The following is a 22,437-nucleotide window of genomic DNA, read 5'->3' as shown; positions in this document are numbered from 1 at the left end:
TCTCAAAGCTATATTACAACTAGGCAAGAAAAAATAGAAAAATATTTTCCGCAAAACATTTTTCATCCTACCGAACACACCCATAATCAACATTTCCATCACCAAGTGCGCGTGGCAGCACGAGTGACGGAGAAATCGCGTATTGGAAGCAGAAGGCAAATAAAAAGCCTAAAATAAACAGACATATAATAATTCAGCAAATGCCTGATAATGGTCAACGGGGCCTATACATGGACCCCATGCTTACAAAAAAGCACAGCTGACGTTACACCTTCAAGTAAAATCAAGAAAAGCAAAAAGCCCAATACACTTTTCCCCTCTCACACACTCCCATCTCGATCTGACTTTGCTACAAACATAGAAAACCAAAAAAACTCAATTGGCACAGTGAAATAAAAATAAACAGGTGGGTGATTAGGTATGTTAATTATGTGTAGGGGTGTTTGTTTGGTAGTTAGTTAATTATTGTGAATGGGAAAAAATATCTTTTTGATCTAATCTTGATTTTCTCTTTGGTGAAATTTCAGCTTCCTTTTTTTTTTTTTTTGAGTTGGGAATTGCCATTTGACTCTATGAGCAAAGAAAGGCCACCAGAGCCTCTGGATTTCTTTATTTGGACTGTTGAGGTAATGAGATTCTTCACTAATTTTGATTCATCCATATTCCAGATCTCGGGAGTAGCTTTGATACCATGATTTTGTAATGGAGTTTTATGATTACTGGATGTAGAATTTTGTTGTTTCTTTCTGTGGCTCTTTCGTCTCTCTACCTACATGATTTAGTGGTAAGGCTTGCGTACACTCTACACACTCTACACTCGCTGACCCCACTTGTGGGATTTCACCGGGTATATTGTTGTATTGTTTGTATTTTTTCTGTGTCTCACTGTTGTAGTTGTTGTATATGATGGGTTTCTCTTGATAATCTGATGATTTGTAGGTGACATAAGTTCAAAAAATGCAATTTGTTCATCGTTTTTTTGCTCTTATTGTTGAACTTTTGAGTTTGGTCTGTATAAGGAATATGTAATTCTGCTAATGCATATATACATTTGGGGACTGATGTACAGAATTCTATAGGTTGGTTACTGGTGAAGGGAGTGAAAGAGTGTCTATGTTCTTAAAGACAACTTCAATCCTGAGTGTCCTTAAAGTACGTAAATATATATATGTTTTTCATCGAGTTAGATAAATTTTGATACTTTTGATTGAGATGGAATAACAAAATATGATGATAAAATAAGTATGGTTTTATTTATATGCAAAATAAGTAGAGGTATGTTGTTGTTGTTGTTGCAAAATAAATAGAGGTAACTTTTTCCTTATTCCCGTTAAGCTTGTATCAAGTTCTACTAGAAGTGTAGTAAGAAAATCTTGATAGAAAGAGAGATGAGAAAATATTGGAGAACTGAATGTTGGGAAACACTATTTTGAAATTCCTCTTGGAGAATTAGTGAGATATTCTTCTAGCTATTTTATTTTTATCAAAAAAATTCTCTTGGCTATTTTATGGGTTAACTAGAGTGTTGTCTCTAATGTTTTGTTGTCATTATACACTTGAGAATTGATATAGTAGGATTACTCCTCCTAGTCCGTGAGGCATGTTGGCTGGACCACGAAAATCTCCATCTCTATGTTATTTGTTGTCCTATTCAGTCCAAAGAATTAGTTAATCCTGTCCATGTTATAGACAGACGAATCATAAGAACATCACTGAAAGGGTATACAATAAGATGAAATGACCACAAAGAAAATGAAGCGAAATGCACAACAAGCCACAGTAAAGGAACACTTAATGAAGTTCCCAAAGGTGTGGCGTTGTGGTCAATGAAGTGGGTTGAGGATCATGAGGTCTCAGGTTCAAAACCCCAACGGAGGCAAACACACCAGGTGATTCTTCCCATCAATCCAACTTCCAAGCCTTAATGGATAGAGTTACTCGGTACTAGTTTTGGTGGAAGGTTGTAAGCAAAACATGAAATTAGTCGATGTGCATGCAAGGTAGCCAAGACACCACAGTTGTTAAAAAAACAAAACACTTACTGCTTTGGAAAGTAATGAAATCTTTTCTAGCTCCTCTCCTACATAAAATAGCAAAGTCATCCATCCATTGTGCGACGTTTAAGGATTGAAGGCTTTTGTATTATTTAAAAGTATATAGGTTGTTCACTTCACGACTCTCTTTATGGATCCATTTATATGACCATGGCTGATTAGCAACTTCATTTAAGGTTGATGTGTGGGCATACTAGGTGTGATAGGATCAAGAATGAACTTATTTGAGATAAGGTGGGAGTTGCCTCCGTGGTGGATAAGATGAAAGAAGCGAGATTGAGATGGTTTGGACATGTAGTGAGGTTAGGTGCAGATGTCCTTGTGAGGAGGTGTGAGAGGTTCGATATAGTAGGTATGAGGAGGTGTAGAGTTAGGCCAAAAAAGTATTAGGTAGAGGTTATTAGACTAGACATTGTGCATAGTCAGATTACTGAGGACATGAACTTAGATAGGAGGATGTGGAGGACGCGTATTATAGTATAAGGTTAGTTGGGTAGGAGTGTTGTCGTACACTATATGGTAGCTTATGGTTATAGTAGCTTATGATATCTATCATTGTTATTGTTATAGTGTTTTGATTATCGCACTATTTTTGTGATGATTATTGTTATTCTTGGTAGATTTTGCATTGTTCCCTTGTTAACTGCTATATTTTCTTTATTGTTTTCCTTTTCTTTGTACTTAAATTTGCTACACTTGAATCTAAGGTCTTTCGAATCAACCTCTCTACCTCCCGAGGTAGTGGTAAGGTCTGCATATACTTTACCTTCCCAGACCTCACGTGTAGGATTATACTAGGTATGTTGTTATTTATCCCATATAGTACATATTGTAGCTAGCGGGACCTTTTTTCCTTTTGCACACAAAGGCAGAGCTAGGATTTGAAGTGATTAAAGAACGTGTATCGATATTCAACATATTTTTAAAAAGTAATGAACCAGTTAATCGTAATATATGAATATAAAGATTACAATTACAGTTGCACTTGATAACTTGTCATGTTTTGAAAACAATCAATGATCGCATAATTATGTACATTTTTAATACTTTATCCTCTATAACAAACTAAACAATTATTGAAAAAGCCATCAACCATTCAGCGTCTCAAGTCATTTTTAATAAACTTCATTGATGAAAAGGCAATATCAAACTCAACTTAACAACAAACAAACAAGTCTCTATGTTTGTATTTGTTTAACCAATTTCTTTAGCTCTCCAAAAGTCCATTCAAGTTAGAGAAACCATTGTCCACTTCTCGCATATGATCAATATAGTTATTAGCTCAAACTGAGATCTTCAAGTTTGGAAAAAGTGAACTCATTTGGATAATATGTAGCAAACTTCATGATCTTATTTTTATCACAATTTACAAAAGAATCATCGGGGCTTAAACTAGTTATATCAAGAAGCAAATTAGTATTCACTTTATTAAGACGTGTTGAACTCCAAGAGTTGCAAATCGATATCAACATAAATAAGTTACTACAAATGCTGAGAATATGTAGGACCTGCAGTTACACTTTAATTTTCCAAGACCATACTTCTCATCAATTTTTGGGATCACAATACTGTGCTTGTCACAAATCAAGGAGACATTTTTGAGCAAATTATTCCATGTAGAAACCCTCATCCATTGTGAATCTCTCTTTTGAAATGAACAAGCTTCATAGCATTTCAAATATATCGATCTTTTCTTTACAAAGACATCCATCCAATTTATGTGTAACTGTGGACACTTTCAACACCAAACACAACAGATATACAGATTTATAAGATCTTATGTCATTCACTAGACTTTTTGCCATTGTTTTTTCATGGTAATTTAAAACCTCATAGCAAGAACTCCAATTGCATGAACAATTGATGAGAATAAAGAAATAAAGTTACATATTGTCTTAAAATGAGATCCCTAACGAGTATCATCTAACCTTTGAAGTCCAAGTTCTTGATTTATTTCACTTCATGTATGGAAGTTCATAAAGCACTAGTAACATCTGTTGTTTTCAGCCCGATCATCACCCTACGTGTAATAAAACCTCTAAAAATATTCAAGTTATTGGCAGGATTATCAAAGAAACTATCCACTTTAGAATGTTTCTTTGCAACAGTTACAAGAGTTAATTTCTATTAATGAGCAAAATAATGTATGCAATATGCCTAAGGAGTATCTTTTAGAATCAAAGTTTTAAGACCATTAATTTTTCTTGCATATTAATTGTTCCATCTTAACATTGTCCCTGTATTTGAGATGGAGTCAATGACTGGTCTAAAAGCAAAAAATAGATTGCTTATTTCAATAATCGAGCAAATGTATCTTTAACATGAACAAGACTTAGCAAAACGCTCAATAAGATTACCCTTTTTGTTGACATACTGCAGAACAAAGACCATTTTTTCTTTATGAAAGACATCCTTAAGCTCATCAATTAATATCCAAAGTAATCCTCATTCAAGTCTTTCATAACTGCTTTATTAGTTCTTTTGCACAAGAATTTACAATACCTTTTTAAATGCCCGAAGAAGTCATGGTGTTATTTGCTAGAGGTTTTTCTAATACAATATTTTTCACTATCTTACTTTCTATCTACATACCAATTTTAGAGATCTAAAAGGTGCCCTCTTCATTTAGAAGTTCTACTCTCATTGCTGTCCTGAAAAGACATTCCTTTTTCCAAAGAAACCTTATCACATCAATGGAAACATTCAAGCAAATTTGATGGACATTTTTAATTTTCTCAAAATTCTTGTCCAAAGAAGTTAGAATAGATTGTGTTTGATTATCAAATCTAACGTCATCTTGAAACACTAGTCTTCTTCTTCATGACTGGGTTCAGTGGTAAATATCTTTATCTATTCAACAGATTCTCATACAAATACAGGGTTTGGGGGAAATTATTGGGTTCTCCGGACCTTATACATAACACTATAGCTCCGCCCTTGCATTGGTACCCTCTCCACACTCAAATTTTGGGTCCCCTTGGTGTTTCAAGATGATGTCAGATTTAGTAAATCAAGCACAATCTTTTTGAACTTCTTTTTGACAAGCAATATGAGGAAATCAAAGTGAGTATCGAATTCTATTGAATGTTTCCATTGATATGCTAAGATATTTTTTGAAAGAAGGAACGCCTTTTTCGGGGTCATAATGAGAGTGAAACTTCTGCCGAAAGAGACCACTTTTTAGGTTTCATAAAGTTGTATGTACATAAGAAGTACGTGTGAAAAATATTGAATTAGAAAAAGCTCCAAAAATAACGCCATGACTATCCATATGTTCCAAAAGGTATTGTGATCCAAACGGGCAAGCAATTTTGGAAGAATTGGATGGGTATTACTTTGAAATATTGGTTGATGGATTTAGGTGATGTTTCTCATAAAAACAAATGGCCCTTGTTAACAAAAAGGTAAACTTATTGAGTGCTTCCTTAGTCTTGTTCAGGTTAAAGATATATTTGCTCAGTCATTAAAACAAGCATTCTATTCTTTTCTTTTAGACCATTCATTGGGTCCATCTCAAATATGGGGACTAGGTTATGATGGAGCAAGTAACATACGAGAAAAATTGCCCTTACAACTTTGATTTTGAATGACACTCCTTCGGCAGATTGTATACATTGTTCTGCTCATTTGTTACAATTAACTCTTGTAGCTATTACAAAGAAACATCTGATGTGGATAATATTGTTGGAGGTTCTATTAAGCATAGGGAGATGATCAAGCTAATAAAATAGAGGAATTACTAGTGCTTGATGAAGTTTACAGGGTAAGTGATGAAATCAAGAACTTGGACTTCAAAGGTGAGGTGATGTCTGTTAGGAATCTCATTTTAAAACAATTTGTAACTTTATTTCTTTATTGGCATGTTCTTATGAGGTTTCAAATTATCTTGAGAAAGTATTGATAAAAAGTCTAGCGGATGAAATAAGATCTTGTGGATTTGTATATTTGATGTTGAAAATGTTGGCAGTTACATATGATTTAAACATGGTTTAGAAAAGAACAAGATATTGTAAGCATTATGAATCTTGCTGATTTCACTAAGAGAAAATTGCAATCAAGAGGGATTCTTTTTGATGTCTTCTCATTTTGTGACAAACATGGTATTGTGATTCCGGAAATGGATGAGAAGTATGGTCTTGGACAGTAAGAGCTAAACTGTTACATATTCTCATCATTTTTGTATAAACGTTTTTTATGTTTTTATTGATTTGCAATTTTCGGAGCTCAGCAACACTTTTAATGAGGTGAATACCAATTTGTTTTTTGATATGTCTAGTTTGAGCCTCGATGATTCTTTTGCAATTATGATAAAAACAAGATATGAAACTTGCTACATATTATCCAAATAAGTTCAAGTCTTTCCATGCTTTAAGATCTCAATTTTGAGCTTAACAACTATATTGAGTATGGGGGTAAGTGGACAATGCTTCTCTAACTTGGAGATCTTTCAAAGACAGTTTTGAAACAAATCTGCATACTTGTTTATTTGCTTGTTAAGTTTGATATCAAATGTTGTTAATGGGAAGATCTTTTTCTTCAATGAAGTTTATTTAAAAGAACTTGAAAAGCAAATTTGGTGAGACTTTTTGAATGATTATTCATTTAGAAAGAGGATAAAGTATTTGAAAGTGTACCTAGTGAGGCGATTGTTGATTGTTTCAAAATTTGACAAGTCCTCGATTGCAATCATAATCTTTATATTCATATGTTGTGAATGGTTTGTTATGTTTTAAAAATATATAGATACTCGTTCCTTAGTCTAGTTATTATTGTATATTAGCTTGAGTTTGATGTCCTGTTTGAAATCAAAATTGCATTCACTTCAAATCCTAGTTCGTCGTTTGCACCAGTGTCTTGCCAGCAAGTACCATAGGGTAGGTCCGCCTCTGTCTTTGCAACTCCATGTAGCCACTAAACAGGAAATGCCTTTATGTGGTGAACTTTCATGTTGAGGGTATCAAGAATGCTATCTTGTAGGTGAACTTGCACCAGGACCCCTAGGAGGCGGTGGAAGATAGTTCAGCGAGTAAGAACATGACTTCACATGTGTAATTGTGATAATCAAGAATGCTATCTTGTATAGATGCAAGTTAGCTGCCTGGCAAAGATACACCACAAAATTCGAATTCTGATCATCAAGAATGATATCTTGTAGATGCTAGTTAGCTGCCTGGATAAGATGCATCAGGAAATGTAAACCTGCCCAGCCTTTGCTACATATTAATCCTCCTTTAGTCTTCAGTAGCTAAGGAATACATTAAGATGGGACACAAGAATATGTAGTCATTTTGGGTTGTGTGACCTTCAAGATAGCAAATGAGCAGGCCTGGTACTGATCTTATGAAGAAGATAGTCGCGAGTTAGTGATACAAGATAAAATAGTTCTCTTTGTGTTTATTTGGGATGATTTACAAAGTTATCTCTTTTTGGGATGATTTACAATATGCTTTGTATTTCTAAAGAAATAGCTTGTTCGATTTCAAAATATATGGTGGCTTTAATGATAAGGTGGGTAGTAAATCTTTTCTGGTAAAATAGTCTAGAGGTTATGGTGGCATGTAATATACTTTGTGCTGCTCTTTCACTAGATATGGTGCTGTAACTCTGCTGTCCTTCTTGAATCTCTCAGCAATAGTGACGGAGATGTCATCATAATGGAGTATCCTGTACATCCCTTCCAACTAAAACTGTATCGTGTAACACAAGTGGTATCAATCACATGCTGCCTTTTATTTTTGGGAATACAATTTATCATCTTTTTAATAATAATTGAGTTATATTCTTCCATTTCCTCCCTATTTTATAGCATATTGAAATGTAAAAAATCAAATGAGCCTTCCACTTTTAGCTCCATTTACTTGTACTCTTTGTCAGGTTTATGCTTATCGTTTTTCAACCATGAGTTATCCAAAACTTACATACATGCCTCAGTCTACTTTGTGAATTGATTTTCACATTTAAAAAATTTTTACTTGAAAAGAAACTAATATGTGTGCTAAGATAGAATTTAAACTTGAAAATATTACTTGGACTCCGGGCCTCAACTAAAAGTGGAGGACTTCGCTCTTTTAGATGGTGGAGGCATTAGTTGATACATGGTGATGATTTTTTCTTTCTATATCACTAACAGGAGCTGCTACTTTAACGACTAACATCCAACTTTCCCTTCAAGGTTTGTATCTTGAAAAGTGATTTGCTGAACCGCACTTCTCTGCATCTACATTATGAAAGGCTTACTTTAGTAGACCAATAGAATTTGTGGTAGCTACCTGTATTACATAATCAAAAGACGCCCTCATATTCATCAACTTTTATATTATTGTATCATCCATTTTTATTTGCTATTTATTTTTAAGAATTTTTTTTTTAATGCGTCATTTCTTTACTTAATGTGTCACTACTTAATTTTATCTGTACTTTTATAATAAAATGAAATTTGAGCTCTTATAATTGCTACAAATTAGATGAAACACCTAAATTTGGATGAAGGGATTTTAGGAAAATTGTTAAATGTTTTTGGATTTCTCAGAATAGAAAGAGACTGCCATATTAATTAGGATTAATGGAGAAATAGTTAAGCTCAGATGATCAAGAGCTGAAGATAATCATTTAAATTGCAATCATAAATTAAACTAAGGTCAGTTGTTATTGGATAGGTGGAGTATAATGTATATCATGACTGCCAAAAGTGCAAGCCTTTTGGTGTAAAGCTTTATAGCAAATTTGAATTTTACGGGTGAGGTAGACTTCAGGTGTCGTTATTTACCTCTTTAGTCACTGCATCGAATTCATACAATCCGATTCAAGCTCCATGCAAGGCTAAGAGATACAGTTAGGACTTGGGAGTTCGTCATTCTTCTGAGGGAGGTATAATGTATATAAATATACCTTGTAAATAAAAGGGTGCGGTAGACATCGTTATTTACCTCTTAAGCATTTTGACTTTGGCAATCATGTAGATAACGATTGCCAAAGTTGCAAGCTTATTTCGACCTCCAGGTATCAAGTTAGAATCTATCATAGCCGTATTTACCTTTTAAGTAGTGACATAAAAATCAATTTGTCATAGGTTTATAGGAGCTTATCATTCTTCAAAATGGACAGACACATAATTGAATCTATCTTGAATTCTTAGATCTGCTGTGCTAAGTTGCTCGGACTCGGGTGCGGGTGTCCGATACGGGTGCATATCTAGAGGTTGGATGCTTCGTGATCTCAATTTTAAGATTTAGGAATATGGATCCATGTACGAATGTAAGTATGGAGATTTGGCTAAAAATAATTCAAACAGTATCTAAAATTAGAGTTATAAAATGCTAGATGATTTCTTCCCATCTGTTCCAGCCTTGGTGAACAGGGTTACCTTGTACCTAACGCTGGTGGGAGGTAGCAGGTATCCCGTGGAATTAGTCTAGGTGAGGACAAGCTATCGGAAACAGCCTCTCTATCTCTTTAGGGGTAGTGGTATGGACTGCGTACACTCTACCCTCCCCAGACCCCACTTTGTGGGAATATACTGGGTTGTTGAGGACAAGCTGGCTCGGACACCACGGTTATAAGAAAAAATAGAGGTATAAAACCTAAATTATGAGATATTATGTGGAAAACTTGAGGAGAAAATATTGGTCAAAAGGAGAATCCTGAAAGGAGATAAACGCACTAACACAGAAATTTCTATATACAAGGTAATATTCCATTTTCTTCAATATCACCTTAGCTTTTGTTTTGATTACAAAAATCATCAAATCAGACTTTCCCCTGTCAATTTTGGTCAGCGTACCCAAAATAGGTTGACCAGATTGGGTATGGATCCCACAACCATGTCATGTCGACATGGGTGCAGCATTGAAAGCGAAGAGTCTGAGTAACTTAGCTGCTATGAAATCCTTGAAAATTTCAATATATTGTTGTGTGTGTACATATATAATCCCCACAATGTCTGATGAGCAGATCATGTTACAATAGAGGTTATAACTCATTTCATAAAGGGGAAGCATCGATGAATATCTAAAGAGATTTGTAGTTTCATCATCATTCTTTGAAAAGGAAGTACATATGTAGGCTAGAATCGATTCCTTGAAGTGCCTGATTAATTATCTACTTGAGAATTGAAACTAAGTGACTTTTGAGTAGATACTCTCCTCTTTTTTTCAAATCCTTTTGAGTAGAAGCTATACCAAGTATTTGAGCTAATAATCCCTTGCGTTCCGCATAATTGGACTGACCGGCTGAATCCGATGCCGGCGACGACGTAGACGTGCCGGAAATGGGTCAGGGTTACTCCCTTTCTCCCCCCATTCTCTCTCTCCCGAGTTCTCTCGTTATCCCCTTCTCTCTCCCTTCCCCAATTCCCCTTCTCGGCACTGCTATCGCCGGCGGCACTAGGGCTTCCGCCGGCTCGACTCCGACGACGGTGTAAGTGGGCAGCACCGGACATTGCTCAGAAGATGCTCCAACGACTCTACCCGGCGACATTCAGGTGACAGGAACACTATTCCGACGACACTATTCTGGTGACACTATTCCGGCGATACTATTCTACCGCAAATTGCTGGAATCCAACAACTCAACCAAGTATACTGACACAATCCAGCTTTGATCAGGTGCACACGATCCATATTTTCTAGTTGTGTATAACTTTCTTGATTTTTAGGGTCTGCTACTGGTAGTGTTCACCACTATTCTTGTTGGGATTCTTGTTTCGTAGCGTCTTTGGCTGATTATCTGGTTGTGGATGTCGAATTTCTTGTTGATTGGGTACTTTGTAATAGTGTTTTACATGTGAATCTTTTTATTATTCTTAGTAGTTTTGGAGTGTGTTACCATGTCTGATTTCTGTTACTTGATGTACTAGCATATACATTAATTGTGGTAGTATTAGTTCTTGCTATTGACTATTGTTTATCAAAATTTGCGTTATATTATTGGTTTTGTTGCTATTATAGATTGTTGTCTGTGCCCCTAGCTCCTTTATTGACTTCATTTTAACTATTGTGCCCTTTTACCTTACCTTGATCCACCTTTGTTGAATAGTGGCTGTGATTAGCGATGGTAGACTAGGGTCATGTCATAGGTCGGGGTCGGGGTCAAGGTTAGGAGGTGTTGGGTCTGGGTCGGGTCTAGGATTGAGTTTGGGGTTAGGGGCTAGGGGTAGTAAGGTTAGGTGGGATAAGGGAGCTTCTAGGTTGCGAGTTGGGTCTTGGAACATCGGTACTTTACAAGGGTAAGTCTATAGAGCTGGTAAAGATTCTTAGAAAGAGGAGGGTTGGTGTAGCGTGTGTTCAGGAAACTAAATGGGTAGGCACTAAAGCGAGAGATGTGGATGGATATAAGTTGTGGTACTCGGGTAGCGTGAGACATAGAAATGGGGTAGGTATCTTAGTAGATGATTTTAGGGAGCAGGTGGTAGAGGTAAAGAGAATTAGTGATAGACTGATGTCTATTAAGTTGGTCATGGGAGGGTCTACGGTGAACGTTATTAGTGCTTACGCCCCGCAAGTAAGTTTGGACGAAGAGGAGAAAAAGGAATTCTGGGAGGTTTTAGATGAGGTGGTGAGGAGCATCCCGAGCACTGAGAAGCTTTTCATGGGAGGGGATTTCAATGGGCATATTGGGTCTTTGTTGAGAAGGTATGATAATGTGCATGGCGGTTTCGGTTTTGGTAAGCGGAATGAAGGAGGAGTTTCTCTGTTGGATTTTTCTAGGGCTTTTGGGTTGTGGATAGCAAATTCGAGCTTTCCAAAGAAGGATCACCTTATTACGTTTCGTAATTCAGTGGCCAAGACTCAGACTTTTTGCTTCTTAGAAAAGGGGATAGAGCGCTATGTAAAGACTGTAAAGTCATACCTAGCGAGAATCTCTCGACTCAACATAGGTTGTTGGTGATGGACTTGGTTATTAATAAAGGCAAAAAGAAGAGAAGTGGGGAGGCACAGACCAGGATTAAGTGGGGTAGCTTGACTTTGGCTAGTGCTTTGGAGATGGAAGACAAGTTGAAGAGTAAGAGGACTTGGGATAGTAGAGGGGGTGTGGATAATATGTGGGAGACGACTGCCAGTTGCATTAGGGAGACCGCTAGAGAGGTGTTGGGTGTCTCGAGAGGTCGATCTGACAAACATCGAGGAGACTGGTGGTGGAACGAAGAGGTCAAGTGAAAGGTGAAGTCTAAGAAGGTGGTTTATGCTAAGTTGGTTGGGAGCAAGGATGATGAGGAAAGGCAGAAGAATAAGGAGGAGTATAAGGTAGCTAGAAGAGAGGCTAAGTTAGCGGTTACGACGGCTAAGACATCAGCTTTTGAGAGTTTGTATGCGGTTTTAGAGGAGAAAGGCGGAGATAAGAAGTTGTATAGGATGGGCAAGGCCAGGCAGCGGAGGGCTCGTGACCTTGACCAAGTGAAGTGCATCAAAGGAGAGGATGGTATAGTGTTGGTTGAGGATGCCCTCATTAGGGAGAGGTGGCAGTCCTATTTTCATAAACTTTTGAACGATGAGGGGGACAAAGGTTCTGTGTTGGGAGACTTTGAGATATCTGAGGAGGGTCGCGATTATAGTTCTTGTAGGCGTATCGAGGTTGAGGAGGTCAAGGGAGCTATTCGCAGGATGCGGCGGGGTAGGGCGACGGGGCCAGACGAGATTCCAGTAGATTTTTGGAAGAGCACTAGCGGGAAAGGTCTGGAGTGGTTGACAAGGTTGTTTAACATTATTTTTAGAGCTGCTAAGATGCCTGAAGCGTGGATGTGGAGCACGATGATTCCAATGTATAAGAACAAGGGAGACATTCAGAGTTGTAACAACTATAGAGGTATTAAGTTGTTGAGTCATACTATGAAGGTTTGGGAAAGGGTGGTAGAGTTGAGGATGAGGAGGATCGTGACAATCACTGAGAATCAGTTCGGTTTCATGCTTGGTCGCTCGACCACTGAGGCCATTCACCTTGTGAGGAGATTAGTGGAGCAGTTTCGAGAAAGGAAGAAGGACTTGCACATGGTGTTTATTGATCTAGACAAGGCATATGATAGAGTTCCCAGGGAGATTCTGTGGAGGTGCTTGGAGGCTAGAGGGGTGCCCGTGGCGCACACTAGGTCGATTCAGAATATGTATGATGGTGCGAAGACTCATGTGAGGACAGTAGGTGGAGATTCAGAGCACTTTACAGTTTTGATAGGGTTGCACCAGGGATAGACTCTTAGCCCGTTTCTATTTGCCTTGGTAATGGATATTTTGACGCGACATATTCAAGGGGAGGTGCCTTGGTGTATGTTATTTGTGGTTCTGATCGACGAGACTCGAGGTAGAGTTAATGATAAGTTGGAGATTTGGAGACAAACACTTAAATCTAAAGGTTTTCGGTTAAGTAGAACCAAGACGGAGTACTTGGAGTGTAAGTTCAGTGATATGTCGCAAGAAGATGGAGTGGTTGTGAAGCTAGACTATCAGGCCATCCAGAAGAGGGAGAGTTTCAAGTATCTGGGGTCCATAATTCAGGGTAATGGTGAGATTGACGAGGATGTCACGCATCGTATTGGGGAAGGTTGGTTGAAGTGGAGGCTCGCTTCGGGAGTCCTTTGTGATAAGAAGGTGCCCCCGAAGCTTAAAGGTAAGTTCTACAGAGTGGTAGTCCGGACGACTATGTTGTATGGAGCGGAGTGTTGGCCAGTTAAGAACTCCCACATTCAAAAGGTGAAGGTGGTAGAGATGCGAATGTTGCGATGGATGTGTGGACATATCAGGAAAGATAGGGTGAGGAATGAGATTATTCGGGAGAAGGTGGGAGTTGCCTCGGTGGAGGATAAGTTGCGAGAAGTGAGGCTTCGTTGGTTCGGGCATGTGATGAGGAGGGGCCCTGATGCTCCAGTGTGGAGGTGTGACACTCTGGCTATGGATGGTTTTAGGCGGGCTAGAGGTAGATCGAAGAAATATTGGAGAGAGGTGATTAGGCATAATATGAAGCAATTACAGCTTACAGAGGACATGACCCTTGATAGGAAGGTGTGGAGGACCGGATTAGGGTAGAGGGTTAGGGGGTGGGAGCGCGGCGATAGTAATAGGGGAGTGCTCCTTTGGGTCTGGAGTTTCTGGTTCGTAATGTTGTGGCTGTAGTTTTTGGGGCTAGTGGTGTTGGCTTTTTTGCATCCCGTACTAGCTTATTATGCACTTATCTTTTGTGTTTGTTATACTGTTAGTTTGTTTTGTGTACCATACTAGTTTATGCGCTTACTTTTTGTATTGGTTATACTGTTATTGGTCCTAAGCCGGGGGTCTATCGGAAACAACCTCTCTACTTCTCTTGAGGTAGTGGTATAGTCTGCGTACACTCTAACCTCCCCAGACCCCACTAGGTGGGAATACACTGGTTATGTTGTTGTTGTGTACCAAGTATGATTTGTACTGACATGATTAGTACATGAAGAGGAGTCTTTTATTCCTATCAAGATATGCACGCTTTCCTTTGTCCTCTTTCATGTGTGACATTTAGGTTTTGTTATTCACAACTTCATTGACATTGAGCCAGATATTCACTTCATAGTTGCTTCCCTAGGGTTATAATTCAGGGTGTGATCTAGTGGTCAATGAAGGGGGTTGAGAACTTGAGGTCTCAGGTTCAAATCGCGGGACACCAGAAAAAACACTAGGTGATTCTTCTCATTTGTCCTACCCTTGGCGGAGAGAGTTACCTGATATCTGTTGTGCGAGGTGGTAGCAGGTAACCCCAGGATTTAGTCGAGGTGCGCGAAAGATGGCCTGGACACCACGGTTCAAAACAAAATAATCCACACTCATCCAGTTGATGAAGATCTTCCTTGACCCTAATCCAACCCCCAAATAAAATTAAGAAGAATAATTTTAAAAAGCATACAGTTGGAAAAAATAGAGTTCTTTCCGAGCTCTTTTCAGTGGTTGTGGGGCAGCAATGAATGACACAGAAAGGATATGTGTATTGGCAATGAACCACACAGTTAGGATATATGTATCTTTTACAATGAATAAACAACATGAGAAGGAATGTATCTTGCTCAATGTCTGATTTATGTTTGCTAATTTTTTTGACAGGATGTTGGTTTATGGTTGGAAGAAATAAATCTCGGTGGCTATCGTCAGATTTTCAAAGAGAATGGTGTTAATGGAGAATACTTGGAAGGTATGTCTATGTTCACGACTGAACAGATACTACGGTTTATAAGAAGGTGCCACATGAAATGGGGAGACTTCATAACTCTGTGCAAGGAGCTCAGGAGGATAAAAGGTGCATCTAGTCCCCTCCTCATTCCATCTTTATCTGTAATCTTTACCCGTACGAAATTTTTTCCAGAGCTTTTCCACCATCTTCTCTGTTTGTCGACCAATGCAATTTAAGTGGCTCTCAAATCTTTTGTGCTTAATCAACTTTGAAGATGAATGACTTTGGTGATTTCTTTTTTATGTACAAGGCCTCTTCACTCAATGTGAAGTTAGATATTGCTTAGCTCGCACTGGAAAGGGAAAAAACAAAGGGAAAAATGAAATAAGTAGACATCTCTTAGCTTGCTAATATGATATGATTGTGGCATAATTATGGTCTTATGGATGCCTCTGAATAGTTCAATACAACTAGTCTATTAATAATCATAAGGATGACAAGCATGACTTAGTTAATCACAAAGATTTTGTGGTTGTTGCAGACTCAGCTTTGTCACTTGGTTTTGGTCACCATGTTGAGAGCTGTTAACAGTAAACCATTGATAAACAAAACAGAGTGAATCTTCTGTTGCTTTAAAGGAAGACCAGAATGTTATATATTTTTGCCATCGTTTAGTACACTTTGATTGATTCTACTCATTTCATGTAGTGGCTTGCTTGAAGGGAGAGCAAAAAGTTCGCCGACCTTGGTGGGCACCATCATGTCTCTCTGTAGTATTTATGAAGGTGGCCAAGCGTAACAGGCAGTCTAGAGTGGTTTCGCTGAAGCTGGAACCTTGACACCGATATTGCCCTTCTGTATGCACGTTAAGAGGACAGTAGGAAGATCACTTGCCTACGTATATTTTTCGTTCTTTTTCTTTTCGGTTGGTTCTTCGTTGGAGAACTTCCTGCTCTGTCCAAATATTTCCTAATACATAGTTTTGTAGTCTGCTTTTGTCCTAAATTAATTGTGATGAGTATATACTTAAATGAAGCAAAGAGATACACTTATGTAAATCTCAAAGAGTACTATTCTTATTGAAAAAATTTGTCACTCCATTACTTTGGTGCATATTGAATCATGTTGTAATAGAAATTTGCTTATTTTGGAGTGAGACTGAATCCTTGAGAAGGATTGCAAAAAAAATAAAAAATAAAAATCCCTCTTAAATTTGGTATCCACCTTATACCAAACAGTGCTAGATTTTCAAAATTTTGAATCATCAATTTATTGTGAATCTGGATTAGGGGGCCGTAGGTTTGACGTAGAGATAAATACTTACAATCAAATAATATAACTTATACGAGAATACTGGCCCAATTGCATCTGTTGTGCACAAGGCCGAGCAAAGATAAAAGGAAAAAAAACACAAAATAAATAACCTAAGTTTGAAAACTTTTTAAAAAGTATTCAGTTGGATATACTATTTTCGTTTTATAATTATTTCCTAATTTGGGCAATTTTGGTCTACATAGTCCATATACAGTCCATATACAATATTGATACAATCTATATACAGTACTGATACAATATTCAACTTGGGCAATTCGACCCTTTTAAAAATAATTTAATTTTTTTTTGCTATAAATTTTTTTTAACTAATCAAATATTTTGTTTTTTTATTGTTTAGAAATAATAATTAAATTATATAAAAACGATATAATTGTTAAATAAAATATTTATCTATAGAAGATATATGTATAGAAATTAGTTCTATCAAATATGTATATGTATAAAATATATATAAAAAGTCTATTGAAAGTGTATGAAAATTATATAATTGTTGTATAAAACGTGTAAAAAAAAATACAGTTATTGTATAAATTGTGTATTAAAATTGTATAATTTTCGTATAGAATATTTATATGTATAAGATTTGTTTAGAAATTGTATAGAAGATGTATAGAAACGGTATAGAACAAGCCAGTAAACTAAAATGGCTAGAAAGTGGAATTCAAATTTCATGACTATTTTTATAGAAATAGTTTAATTTGACTTGACGTACTGTTTTTGTCCTTTCCCCAAAGATAAAATGAGAATAACAAGCAGAGAACTCAAAACCCACATGTTCAACGTTCCGACATGGGGTTGGTAGGCGAAAGGACTTAGAAACCCTCATGTTCAAGGTTCTTATTTGAGGTAGGTAGACCAAAGGACTTGAAATCCTCATGTTCAAGTTTCCTATTTGGTGTTGGTAGGCCAACCGATTGAAAATCCTCATGTTAACGGTTTCAATTGGGTGGACCGAAGGATTCGAAATCCTCATGTTAGCAACTTCAACTGGGTAGATTAGAGGACGGTAAATTCTCATGTTAACGATTCCAATGGGATAGGCCAGGTGACTTAAAATCCTCATGCTACCAGCCTCAATCAAGGGTGGGATTGATTTGGTTGACTTGGGATTGGTATTTTGGTATAGGACCGTAAATTCTCATGTTAACGGTTTTGATTGGATAGACAAGGAGACAGAAAATCCTCATGTTACACTGATGGTGGTTTGCCATGATTTTATAATGTATGGTACTGTATAGTATGATATAATATAATATAGTATAGTATAGTACAATATAATGTTTGGATAGATTGTATTATTCACTGCTGTTTGATGACAGTTTTATTGTTTGGTTTGACAGTATGGTACTGTATTGTAACAAGTAAGTTTACTAAAATACTCTTAATTATTATAAATATTAAATTTATCAATAATTGTTAATAAAATAATTTTCTTCCTACTATTTTATCATAATTATGCCATATAGATATATTAAGTTGTTAAATTCATGTAAATTCTAACAAAGTCAATAAAATAATAGATCAAATAAATATAACCGAATTTATTTTTTATAGTAATTTTTTTATTTCTTTTTGGTGTTTTTAGACTAGACACCAATGACAAGTACAAAGCTTGAATGCATTTTTTGTGTATGCTACGAATGTGTTTGATAATGAAATCCAAAAAAAAATATTATTTTTCAAGAAAATAAATTGTTTCTTACTTATTTTCTTGTGTTCGTAACACACAAAAAAATTTTAATTTTTTTTTTGTATATATTTAACATAAAGTAATAAAGACAAATATGATAAAGGGTGGCGGGGTTAAAAAATATTTTTTTAAAGAAATATTTAGGGGTGAGGTTAGTGGAGTAGGGGGTGGGGGTAAAAAAAAGTTTTAATTTTTTTAAAAAAAATTTATTAATTCTTTTTTTTGTGTGTGGTATTGGGGGGGAGGGGGAAGATGGTAGGGGGTGGGGGTGGTAAGAAAATTTTCTTGAAAGTTTTAAAAAATAAATTTTAAAATATAAAAGAAATTGGTGAAGGAATGAGGGCTAGTAGGTGATGGGGGTGGGTTGGGTAAGAACAAGTTTTTAAAATATTAATTAAAAAAAAATTGGGTGGGGGTTTGGTGGGCGTGGGGTGGGGTGAGGCTGGTGGAGTGAGAGGTCGGAGTAGGAGATGGAGTTAAATAATATAAGATGAAGGGAAAAATAAGATTATTGAATATTAAGTAAGGGTATAATTGGGAAAAAAATAAGCAAACCATGGGATACCACCAAATCGGTGATTACAGGGATTTTCATGGTTATCAAACCATGAGATTAAATCATGTCATATCATATATTTTAAGAAACAATCAAAACAAACATGATTTTCTTAATAACTATACTATATCATACCATGGCAAACCACCATTCAAACAGAGAGTTTAGTGTTTCAATTGTGGTTGGTATTGTTGTAGCATTGAAAATTCTCATGTTAAGGATCAATTTGTATGAGAAATAAAGGATATAAATGTAGTGGTTGTATAACAAGATACTTTGTAGAATAAGGACATCGGGTGAGTCACATATTGAGCATTTACTGCTTTCAAATTTTTGAAATTAAATTTATACTTTATCGACTTATTTTATATCATGATCTGGGCGTTAAAAATCAGCGAGGTTTACTCTTTCTTTAGATGCTCATGGAACTGCTTGTTAATGGTTTACTTGATTACTTCTTGGGAATGTGAATTTTTTTTTAAATATGCCTATATTTATTATTTTTTCCTTTATTGATTTAGTTCTCTCAATGGATACCGAGATTCATATTAGAAATAGAAATATAGTAATTCAAACTATAAGACATAAGAGTAATTCAAATTGATCAGACCAAATAAGTTAGTAATATCCAACTTTGGCTTTTAACTCATTTTTGTATTTTTTTTCCAGCCTAAAAGAAAGCTTCCCAAACAACTCCAAAAATAAAAAAGAGTTTAAAAGTCAAAACTACATAAAATAAGTCGATCCAAATACCCTCTTAGCAAATAAATGGAATTGGATGCTATGTAATCTCAATATGGAGTTAATATTCACATATATCAAAATAATATTGTAGATTAATCTCCTAATCACATTAAATTTTTTATATGCAATATCTTACATTTCTACGAGAATATTAAACAGTTTGAATTCATAACCTTGTTATGCTGCAACAATTCTTATCACTATGCGATTAGAATCCCTTCTAATACTTATACAATAATTTTATTCGGAATAAAATAAATTTCTTTTTTTCGGGAAGAACTTCTATAATTTTTTTTTTATATATATATATTGTAGATTTTATGTAAGCTGAGTTGAACTATTATACTCATTAACCTATTTTTCAGGTACTGGATATTTCATCTTACTTGTACAGCAGTACTAATCCTTAATGGCTACTAAATCATACTAGTGTGAAGTGTCTAATAGAACATGTACGTTTTTCTCACACAATTAATTACCATAACGTTAGTCTTGATCTTAATTCTTCTTGACCACATTAACAATGTATGTTACTCTTACCACTAATCAATAGTATTTAAATCCTCCTAAACATCTCATATTATTCATCGAAGTGCTTAGCTGTTCTCTCAGGTCACTTGAGCTCAAAACACATACGAGTGTAAGAGCCAAGTAAGAAGCCATTCTCATTTTAATTTCTTGTTAATTCTACACAATCACATTTTTAATTAATTCTTATATTGTGCTAACGATAGATAGAGTTTAGACAGTTAAATTTTCCAATAAAAAAAAAAAACAGAATTTTGTGGCTTTTTCCAAATATTTGTAATAGTACTTACTAACGAGGCTTGCGACTTTTTGGTGCAGCGTTAACAAGAAATGAGATGATGAGTAGCAGGTTGATTCTTTTGTTTGCTGTGTGTGTTTTCGTGCAAGCGACATATGCAAGGAACCTTTTTCAGTTTCCAGCCCTGAACATCCCTCCCTGGCATCAGCGGAGTAGAACAAATTATTGGTGGTAGTGTTGGCAGCGGTGGAGGGGGAGGAGGAGGAGGTGGTGGCGGTGGCGGTGACGGATGAGGTGAGAATAGTGGATCTGGTGGGGGATTAGGCGGTGGTTTTGGTAGTGGTGGTAGCGATGGAGGAGGTGGTGGCGGAGGATGGTGGATTTGGTTGGGGAATTGGAGGTGGCTATGGTGCTGGAGGTAGTGACGGAGGAAGTGGTGGTGGAGGAGGAGGAAGAGGTGCGAATGGTGGATTTGGCTGGGGAATAGGAGGCGGCTATGGGGGTGGATTAGGTAGCAATGGAGGAGGTAGTACTGGCGGAGGTGGAGGAGGAGGAGGAGGCGAAGATGGCAGTAGTGGATTTGGTGTGGGAGCAGGGGAAGGCCATGGAGATGTGGAGGCAATTAATCCAATTGAAGTTTAAATAAAGTTCTTTTTATAGGCTCCCGGTTTAGCATCATTTTCACCGAATGTTTTTCACCAGTATAGAGTACAGAAATAAAGCCAATTATCATTAAATCATATTCTTTCATGATGCCTTTTTCATCAAATAAATCGTGATTCATAATTTTGTGGCTATTAAGTTTGAGAGTTGTTAGTGGAGTTATTTTACTACTATATACAAGGGAGGATTTCCTTTTTTTTTGGTAGTCCTCCCAAAATTTTTAATGTAATTAAATAGTTACATATGTTTATTTATTTTGCATATATGTTACATTTGTCTTCATTTATTTTTTTATGATATTTTTATTTGAGACTTTGTAATTGAACTATACATAGTATTTTTTTTTAATATAAATCTCTTCTTATTTCTTATTAGATTACTTATTCCTTTTTACTTATTTCTAATATTAAAAATTAATTATTTTTCTTTCTTATTTATTTTAGTAAATCACGAAAGATTTATAACTTTTTTCACATTATTATTACTATTTTATTATTATTATTACGGAAAAGGCTGAAAAATATTCCTGAACTATCTGAAATAGCTCAAAAATGCCCCTCGTTAGATTTTTAGCTCAAAAATACCTCTCCAGTAAATATTTGGCTCAAAAATACCCCTCCCTCTAATGGATTTCGGAAAAGGATCAAAAATACCCCTGAACTATCTGAAATGGGTCAAAAATATCCCTTTGTTAAATATTTGGCTCAAAAATACCCCTCCCTTTAACGAAATTAAATTATTTCGATTGAATTAAACCCTAACTTTAACTTTTTAACCCCAATACATTAATTTTTTTACATAAAAATATTTTTTCAATTTAAAAAATAAGATAATGGAAAAAAGTATTTGAATTATAATATAAATTGATTAAATTTGATTTGAAAAATAAACATACATTTATACTAAAAAGGTATTTTCACTTTACATCTTTTTAATCTTTAAAGCAATTAACGAAATATAAATAAATGAAATATAAATTTTCACTTAAAGAAATTAACGAAATAAAAATTAAATGATGAACTTTATATAAATTAACAAAATAATCGAAATAATTTAATTTCATTAGATGCCCCTCTGTTAAATATTTGGCTCAAAAATACCCCTCCCCTTAACGAAATTAAATTATTTCGATTGAATTAAACCCTAACTTTAACTTTTTAATCCTAATACTTTAATTTTTTTAAATAAAAGTATTTTTTTAATTTTAAAATAAGATAATAAAAAAAATTATTTGAATTATAATATAAATTGGTTGAATTTGATTTGGAAAATAAACATACATTTATTCTAAAAAGGTATTTTCACTTTACATCTTTTTAATCTTTAAAGAAATTAACGAAATATAAATTTTCACTTACAAAAATTACCAAAATATAAATTAAATGATAAACTTTATATAAATTAACGAAATAATCGGAATAATTTAATTTCGTTAAATACCCCTCTGTTAAATATTTGGCTAAAAAATACTCCTCTCCTTAACGAAATTAAATTATTTCGATTGAATTAAACC

The 22,437-nt window shown here is 35.6% G+C and overlaps 2 protein-coding genes across 6 annotated transcripts; both read left to right on the top strand.

Annotated features, from left to right (window-relative positions):
• The first annotated feature begins 183 nt into the window (after nucleotides 1-183).
• On the top strand, nucleotides 184-16,270 carry LOC107852124. Of its 5 annotated transcripts, none has more exons than XM_047415264.1 (5): nucleotides 198-406; nucleotides 528-626; nucleotides 7,643-7,762; nucleotides 15,104-15,296; nucleotides 15,712-16,270. In XM_047415264.1, the coding sequence occupies exons 2-5, from the start codon at nucleotides 573-575 to the stop codon at nucleotides 15,756-15,758; spliced, it is 414 nt and encodes a 137-aa protein (XP_047271220.1). In that variant the 5' UTR covers nucleotides 198-406; nucleotides 528-572; the 3' UTR covers nucleotides 15,759-16,270. The 5 variants fall into 5 exon arrangements, with proteins under 5 accessions (XP_047271221.1, XP_047271220.1, XP_047271222.1 ...); XM_047415263.1 differs by having other exon boundaries at nucleotides 214-418; nucleotides 15,879-16,270; XM_047415262.1 differs by having other exon boundaries at nucleotides 215-406; nucleotides 15,879-16,270.
• A 4,342-nt stretch (nucleotides 16,271-20,612) lies between these two features.
• Nucleotides 20,613-20,903, top strand: LOC124885802 (glycine-rich protein DOT1-like). Its single transcript, XM_047394046.1, has one exon. The coding sequence runs from the start codon at nucleotides 20,613-20,615 to the stop codon at nucleotides 20,901-20,903; it is 291 nt and encodes a 96-aa protein (XP_047250002.1).
• Nucleotides 20,904-22,437: the final 1,534 nt, after the last annotated feature.

Source organism: Capsicum annuum, chromosome 7 (genome assembly GCF_002878395.1).
Source record: "Capsicum annuum cultivar UCD-10X-F1 chromosome 7, UCD10Xv1.1, whole genome shotgun sequence".
NCBI classification, from domain to species: Eukaryota; Viridiplantae; Streptophyta; class Magnoliopsida; order Solanales; family Solanaceae; genus Capsicum; species Capsicum annuum.
The sequence above is the reverse complement of the archived record's forward strand: the minus strand, read 5'-3'. Positions and strand labels throughout refer to the sequence as shown.

Coding starts and splice junctions, on each gene's coding strand:
- LOC107852124 (XM_047415263.1), top strand. CDS start 573: ATGAGCAAAGAAAGGCCACCAGAGCCTCTGGATTTCTTTATTTGGACT. Junction 627..7,642: donor TCTTTATTTGGACTGTTGAG/GTAATGAGATTC, acceptor CTCTTTCACTAG/ATATGGTGCTGTAACTCTGC. Junction 7,763..15,103: donor TGTATCGTGTAACACAAGTG/GTATCAATCACA, acceptor TTTTTTTGACAG/GATGTTGGTTTATGGTTGGA.
- LOC124885802 (XM_047394046.1), top strand. CDS start 20,613: ATGGAGGAGGTGGTGGCGGAGGATGGTGGATTTGGTTGGGGAATTGGA.